The 8,496-nt window shown below is 40.0% G+C and overlaps 1 protein-coding gene across 1 annotated transcript in view; it reads left to right on the top strand.

Annotated features, from left to right (window-relative positions):
• Positions 1–8,496, top strand: part of znf408 (zinc finger protein 408) — a 30,728-nt gene that overhangs the window by 13,880 nt on the left and 8,352 nt on the right. Inside the window, exons 4-6 of the mRNA XM_008292093.1 lie at positions 670–1,319; positions 3,260–3,469; positions 4,011–4,134. Coding sequence (XP_008290315.1) covers positions 670–1,319; positions 3,260–3,469; positions 4,011–4,134 — 984 coding nt within the window. The remainder of the gene's footprint in view (positions 1–669; positions 1,320–3,259; positions 3,470–4,010; positions 4,135–8,496) is intronic.

Below are 8,496 nucleotides of genomic sequence, written 5' to 3'. Positions count from 1 at the left end.
AACAAAGCATAAATCAGGTTTACATAAAGATTAAGCATTACAGCAAGAAAGAATCACAACGATAGAATACTGATAATTATACACATCATCCTAATGTGTCTGCCTCCAAGTCATATCATGTTGCTTTGAATTCATTTCGTGATATCGGCTCTTAAAGATTCAATTTGCAGCCGATCCAAGCGAAGCAGGCCGTGTACTTAAATGGCCTCTTTCCCACTTCAGTGTTGGCTCTGAGAACAGATAATAAGAGTAAAAAAAAAAAAAAAAAGGCAGTAGTTCCCTGCTTCTTTGGTTGATATGAAGGAAGCAGACCAAGAGTAGCTTTATAAATAAGAACGTGCTATTCTTGGTCTGCTTCCTTCATATCTGTAGAGCTATATCCATTACACTGACTCAGATTGCAGAACTACTCGTACACTCCCTGTGCAGAGAGAGGTACTCGACAGCTAATGTGAAAAATGTCAATCACAAGCTCCTACAGGCTGACATTATTTCCTCTAATTTGTCAAAACAAAAGTCTAAAACCCCAAAATATTCGCTTTACAAAGGTATATAAAGAGAAAATTAGCAATTGTAGTTTTTTTTTCTACAGTAGGCAGGAAGAGGAGGCTGTTTGGTGTTTTGCTCCATAAATGACACCGTTTAACTGTAATTTTGTTTTTCGGACAGAAGACGAGATGGAGCCAACGAAAGGCCCAGAGACTGAAGTTACTGACATGTCCATCATTCAGGAGAAGGAAGAGAAACAGAAGGAGAACAAGGAGGAGGAGCAGCACAGAAACCTGAACAGATGCATCAAGAGGAGTCGCTCGGCTGCACACAGGAAGAAGAGGAAAGCCGAGGTGAATCCGGACAGCAGCACCGACGGCTCAGCAGCTAATAAAGACTCAGCAGAAAGCGTCCTGGCTGCCGTGGACTCTGAAACCGGCCTCCCTGCACCTCCTCCAGTCCGCTGCAGCTCCCGTCTGGCTGCTAAACCTCGACGGGTTCACTGTCTGACCAACCGGGCCAAGAGGCCTCCGTCCAGTCCCGACTCACCCAAACAGGTCGAGGGAGAAACCGCCGACAGCACCAAGGTTTCCACAAACACACTCCAGCCTGATCCTGAGGCAGTCACAGCGCCGGGTTCTGTCGGGGTGGCGCCAACATGGCATCCAGAGGTCAGAGAGAGGCGGTACAGATGTTCCAGCTGCGGTAAGAAGTTCTACCAGATCGGACACCTGAAGAAGCACCAGTTCAGCCACACGGACGAGAAACCCTTCAGCTGTCAGGAGTGTGGGAAAAGCTACACGTCGGCAGAAAGCTTCAGAGCCCATCAGGTGCAACAGTTTTTTTCTTACTCTGATTCATTTTTTTGGTCATTGTTTCTTCTTCTTTATGTCCTGAGTCAAACTAAATACTGTGGCTGAAGAGTTCCGAAAATGGTCCCTTAAATTTGTCATTAAAAAGTTGCGCCCGAAGTCCGTGATGAGTTTATATCGTTGTACAGTTGATAAATAAAACTAGTCGACAACATGAACACTAAGAGCGACAATAGCTGTAAAGTTCTCGCTCTACTGTATGTCAGACAGTGTTGTGCATTTACAACTAGAGCTGAAGTGAACTAGGATTTTTCAGGCTGATATCAATAAATATTTTGGGACACTTCCGTAGTTTTCATACATTAAAACATTATTCCTGAAACTATTTTAACTGTCTTGTTTTAAGTGGGGTTAAAGTGACCCAGGAAAATCTTGGTCAACTTAAAAGTGTGAGTTATTTTTATGATTTTTTTTTTTTTTAGAACATGTGGCGCAAACGGTTTATTTTTGGTAAATGTATGAATGCGACATGCAGAATGAAACTTGAGTTTGATGAAATATCAGAATTTGAAGTGTAGATTTGTTGAATTTTTCTGATAGAGCCACTTCTCACATTAAACAGTTTATGGAAAGTTGAAAATCCACAGATTTTCTTCTGTTTTTACAATTTCTGTCTCTAATAAATGGTGTAATTTTTGCATTTTTAAAAAAAAAGAAGATAACTTTAATTTCAGACTTGCTGACAGGTTTAAAGGTTCAAAGGGTTGAGGGAATATTTAGTTTTACACTATTAAAATATATTTGGAACCAAAATGCACAGATCATTACATCATACTGTTGATAAAACTCGTCAGTACTCGCAGCCGGAGAAAACTTTTTTTTTTAATGGTTTCTTCACATATCTATGGCTTCTCAGTGATGCAATGTGTTGTTACTTAATCAGATGACATTTACAGAAAAGTGATTTAATCTATGATAGGCTAAGATCTTCCTTCCTTTTATCTCTGCTGCCCTCTGTGGGTTTTTTTTCTTCTTCTGTCTCTCTGTTTGGTTTTTCATCAATGGTGCAAAATCCACAAAGAGGCCTTTGATTCTCAGTGACTGACACCAGAAGCTGATGTTTACTGCCGATGTTTCAGCTAAAACATTCTCTGCGATCATTATCCTCTTTGCGTGGCTCTCCACAGGAAAATAAAAAGACACTTGACGACAACATTGGGCTCAGAAATGCACACCAGTGTTGTTTTGCACGCAGTTTGTGTGTGTTGGAGTTTATCACCAGCAGATTGCTCCCTTAATGGCCAGCAGATTAGTCATCATGCAGAATAGCAATGTAGCTCCGACAATAGCCGCAGTACTAACGAGTATTATGTGAAGTAATAATGATATTATTTGTAGATGAGTCACCACAGGAAGTGTCCATTATCTTTCATTTGTTTCCAAACTTGTCTCTTGTCTCTTTGTGAACACGGCCTGCAGTTCAGCCGAATAATCCCATCAAGTTTTGTCACGTGACCGAGGCGGTCATAGCTTCTGAGTTGCGCTAAGCAGCACGTTATTTTTATTTTATTCATTACAAGGTGTGGGTGGAAACGGCTCGTTTTAGGCAAAGTTTTCAACAAGACATAATGGATGGATGGTTACAGAATATAGTGACTGTAATGAAATAATGACGGTTAGATTTGTTTAATTTTTCTGGTGGAAAAGCCTATTATGTGTTATTATTCTGACTGACCCTCAGAAAGCTGAAAATCTGCAAAGTTTTTTTACATGTTCTTTGATAAAAGATGTAATTTTGGCAACATGCCTTTCAGACCCACCGACTGAGCACATTTAGTTTTAGAGTATGAAAATGTATTTGGGACCAAGATGTACACATCAGTACATCTTTCCAGTGCATCACAGTAGCCGCAGTGCTAATGTGTACTAAATGAAATAATAATGGTGTTTCTTGGTAGATGAACCACCGAGGGGAGCGTCCGTTCTCCTGCCCTCACTGTGAGAAGTCATACGGCCTAAAGCGAGACCTGAAGGAGCACATGGTCCTCCACACCGGAGAGAAACCCTACACCTGCGAACACTGTGGGAAAGCCTTCGCTCGCCGCCCCTCGCTGCGCATCCACCGCATGCTTCACTGCAGCAGAATGATTTACACGCAGCCTCCAAAGGTACAGAGCACTTTTCCTCTGCTAAGTGCTTGTTCACTCATCTGTGGTGACATTTTCATATTACAGCTGTTTTAATGAGGGGGGGTGGGCAGGTAAATCGACTCATTTTTCACCCATGGTCAGTAGTAGCTCTCCTGAAATCTGAACTCACCAATGGGAATAATTTAAATTGCTGCTGCTGCCTCACATTCCCCCCTGCAGCCATTACAGACTTTCTGAAAAAGTTTCTTTCTCTGCACCAAAGTTTTAAATCTTTCACATCTTTAAATTTGCGTGCTGGTCTCGTTTTTTTCCTCCTCGAACATCAGTTTAAACTTTAAGTATTTATAAAGAAGCAAAGAAGACATGCTGTGCTCTGTGGGTTTGCTTTTTTTTTTACTAGACGGACAGTAAAGAAACATAAGAAATGTGGGGAAAGAGAGCAAGCGAATGACATGCAGTACAGGTTTGGCATTTCTGCCCATGTGGTAGTGCACCCTAACAAGGATACTATTGAGCCGCCTTGAGACTTGCTGCATCTGATTGTGGCTTTCTCTCCCAGCTCCAGTGTACAGTTTGCCCCAAGCTGCTGGCCAACTCCGGCTCGCTAAGGAACCACATGAGGCTCCACACTGGGGAAAAACCTCACATCTGTCAGCACTGCGGGAAGAGATTCAGCCAGAAAGGTAAAGTCAGAGACCCAGGTGTGATCCAGGTGCTGCAACTACCGCATCAGCAATCGAGAGTGCTGAAGTTTACAAACGCTGCTGTGGCCAGATGTTCCCAACATATGATGTTCCAAACCCAAAATCTGTTATCTTTTATTTTTTTTAATCCCCAAAATGACACCATTCATCAGAGCCAGAAACTCTAGAAGCAATTATTAGTATAACAAGCAGACAGAACAAGAAGTGAACAGAAAAGAGAAGAATTTCAAAGATTTTCTAACAGGAACTGAAGGCTGCCAACTGGTTTGATCAATATATACATAAAACGTATAAACAATGTTTCTCCACTTTATAGCCAGAAGCTAAATTCACAGCTGTTTAGATCTACATAAATTGAAAAACCATTTTTGCACAGAAAGAATTGTGGCCAGAATATAAACCTGGTGTCAAAATGTGGATAAGTATGAGAACTTTTATTTGCTGTATCTTGTTTTGACCAACCACCTATCACACATGGTGATATGATGCTTGAAATCTTACCCAAAATGCACTTTTTCTCCAGTGAATTATCAGAAAGCAGAGAACACATCCAGAGCACCGGTGATCGTCTCAATGACTTTATTTCGTCGACTTCCAACTGCCGTTCAAACTGTGATATATACCATGATACTGATGCTCAGAGTTGCTCACAAAAATCAAGAATTAGATTTTTGTGGCACCCGGAGTGGATGGAATTTTGATTTGATTGCATGTTGCAGAGCTCAAATGTGTTTTCAGCCTTGAAAATGTAGCAGTCTCTTCTACTTAAGAGGCCGAAAAATGCTGGGAAAACTAACAAATTTTAAAAAATGCAAACTTTCAACCCACTGCTACGTATTTCAAGGGGCCTGTAACTGAAATTATTCACAGTATGAAGGTAAAATCATGCACTGCCTCATTAAAGACTCTAGAATTATTGTACAGAATAAAATCAGCTGATTGTGAGGAGATCAGGGTGGAGGCGCTGATTGATTTTGACCCTCGTATGAATAACTTCTAGCTTGTAGAGGCTGAAAAATGGAACTAGCAGAATGTTTCTAACATTTAGTGCCACAAATGTCTTTCCAGAATTGGTAGCACCTGTGGGCACTTGAAAAATGCTGATTCCAGGTTATTTCAATTGCTGTAAAAATGCTTCCTTTTTTAATGATTTATGGCGTTATAGCTTTGTCATACTGTACACAACACATTCCTGAGTTCTCTCTACTCCTAGCCATGGTTGTGCTGTTTCCACAGAAGTGCAGGACTTTATGTTGCGGTGAAAAATGAGCCCACAGTGAATAAAAACGTGACAGGAGCACAACTGCTGATTATCAAACAATCTTCAGTTTGGCTTGGCATGCAGCAGTGAGTCGAAAACCTAAAAGTCTAAAGTGGGGACGCTCGGATCTGTTACTGCAAATACAAACGTACAAAGTGACGCATCAAGCGGCTCATCCTGAAGCTTTACACGTTGCACAATGACGCCCTAAACAGTCGCGTCTCTTCTTAAATGCCTGCTTTTCACGTTATTTAACTCTCATAAAAATGCCATAACTTCATCTGACATGACTGGAGGCGCGCTTTATTCCCGTCAAGGTGAATCGCCTCCTTTATATTAGCTGCAGTAAACTCTAAAGAACATGAACTGACCTTGTGGATGCTTATTTAGTTCTTTGAATCTTACGTAAACGGCTTTTTAAAAAAAATATGAAACACTAGAAAATGAGTTTATTTAAGCGCCTGGCCTTGAGTTGTTTTGCTGAACTGTCAACTCTGTCACAACATGCTTCAATATAATTATTTCATCTGCTCTTACATTCTAATTTCTTGCAGTCACATTAATATCAACAGTAAGTTTGTGTAAATGTAGTTGGACGCCAGAAACGGCACAATCTGCCTCGTACAAATAGATGTGAAGGTGGCTCACGTCGGCTGACTTTAAATAGATTTCCCCGTCGCGCCGATATTACTGTCAGCTTGTTATCCGTCTCGGCTCCTAATTTTTCATGTCACAGATAAACATTTCACAAACAAACCGTTCCTCACGAGAAGACGTGATTGTTTCTCCTGTCGTGTGGTTTCATTCTGCTCCGATGAGGATGTCTTTAAAGCTTCAAGCACTGTCATGTTGTGAACTAAAATTCTCGCTCTGATCTGCAGACGGATCAGTCAGGGATGTGTTTAGCTTAGTTTAGTGCCTGTTCTGCTTTTTTTTTTTCCAACTTTCTTCCTCACTTTAACAACTTTTAAGACACCATTAGAGACTTCTTTCTAAAAACAGAAGCAGAAATGTGGCTGAGTGTCTAAAGTTCATGACCAATCCATACTTGTGTAACACACTGAGGACCTCCTGTTGCTTTGTTTTTGTTCTACATGATTTAATCTGACTATTAAAGAGTCAATATTCTGCTTTTTAGTATTCTTAATTTCCTTAGTGTCTTTTAAAGCTGCATGTAAAAGTTCTGCATTGAAGAGACAGGAGCTAAAACTGAGCATTTTAAACAGAGAATGAGAAGAAATGCTGCAGCAATGTGTATTATGAGGAAAATAATGTGATTTTTTAACATAAAATCATGTAAAAATATTGTAGGAGACACTCAGAATGACATTAATAAACAATAAAGCTGCAGAATGTGAGCTCTTCAACCCTTAGAGCCTGATGGATGCACTTGTCGTCCAAAGCCACATCCTTTCATCACAGTTAAATTGCTGTGAAAGTTTTACTGCAGTGAGGTGATAGAGTGTATATCAGATACAACTGCATGACTTGACCTTTTCAGCAATCCTACTTGCTTGTATGTGTGACCAAGTGTCTGCAAGAATAAATATATAAATTCAATTTACATCAAATTTATTCATAATTATGTCCACTTCCATAACTCTTGTTTAAATTTACTCATTAAGTTGTCATTGCGCAGATATCTAGATATGTTAATATACACGACAGTTTCTTGGTTTGACACTTTTGCATTAAGCTGCTTTATGCGAACATGCCAGTAAATAAAAGGACATTTATTTCAGACACACACTAAACAGATATTATTCCCAGTTTGTATTTCACACCATCGTGGCTCCACAGTTCCAGATTCCAGAAAATCTCGCCTCCACAATTATTGAAAAACATCTCGACTTCCAGTATTTTATCATGACGTACACACAACATGCAAACAAAAACTGTTTCCTAATACTAATCATTTTTTTCTTGATATAAAAGCAAATGTAAAAAAACAAAAGGAAATTTTTTATATCAAACGATGGAAGACCTGATGGCCTCCACTCTTCTGTGAAAAAGAAAAAAACAACACACAGCATGTATGACTGCATCTTTTAATGACCAACATAAGAGCTTAAAAGTAAATGCAATGAAATTACCCAGAAAATAGCCTCAACAGTTGACCTTAGTTTTATTTGTTCACCTTAATGCACAGTATTTACAATGGGAATAGCAGTTTATTCCCATGTTTGCATTTTTACTGTGCAAAGCTCTGCTCAAAACACTTTCAAAATGAGAACTAAACAATGAATTTACAGTAGCTACACGTGATAGCAGCTTAAACAATGTCAAAGGCAGTTTTTGGCAGGTGAGTCCATGCAGCAGACTTTCATGTTAAAAATAGTTCTTGGCATCGGTGTTCCGCACCAAGACTGAAAGCAAAAGAAAGAGCTCAGAAGAAAAAAAGAAAACCCTAGAGATGTCCTGCAAGATGTGGTTATATTTAAAAAACATTTTAATTCCATTTACCTCCAACATACAAGTATTGCGGTCTAGATTTTAGAAACTACACCAATGGCCGTGGAAAAATGGTTTCATCCTTCATCATGAGAACCAACTTAGTGCAGCAGGTTTTGACCGAGGACGGCTCAACCACCCTCCTTATTTCACTTTTTTCCCCCCTCAAAGTCCAGTTTGCACTTCATTAGCAGTCCCACCTCATAGTTAGCTTGCAAGGAGGCCACCGGTACCCCCAAGAATCACCTGAGTTTTTGTTAAAGTAGCTTCACCACAAGGACAGGACTTCTAAGGGGCTGAATATCATACATCAAAGCTTTAAAATCTGAACAGCATACAAACCCCCCCCTTAGATCTGTCCTTAGATCCTCGATTAGGACTGAGGACTGGGAATAACAAGTTGTGCGAGTTAATTGGTTTTGAAGCCACATTTCACAGGCGGTCAGTGACTGAGGCAGATTTATTAAACTGAAAGAAACAGTTTTGACTTTTCCCAAGTGCAAATTATGTCCCAGAAACTCCTTCATCGAACACACAGGGATGAAACTGATGTTGATCTTCTCATCTGAGCTCCAATATGAAAGAAAACACGTCTCTAAAAACATCAACGTATTCCTTTAATTGTGAAT

This window comes from Stegastes partitus, unplaced genomic scaffold (genome assembly GCF_000690725.1).
Source record: "Stegastes partitus isolate 25-593 unplaced genomic scaffold, Stegastes_partitus-1.0.2 Scaffold785, whole genome shotgun sequence".
Classification (NCBI taxonomy): Eukaryota; Metazoa; Chordata; class Actinopteri; family Pomacentridae; genus Stegastes; species Stegastes partitus.
This window is presented reverse-complemented; position numbering and strand designations above follow the sequence as displayed.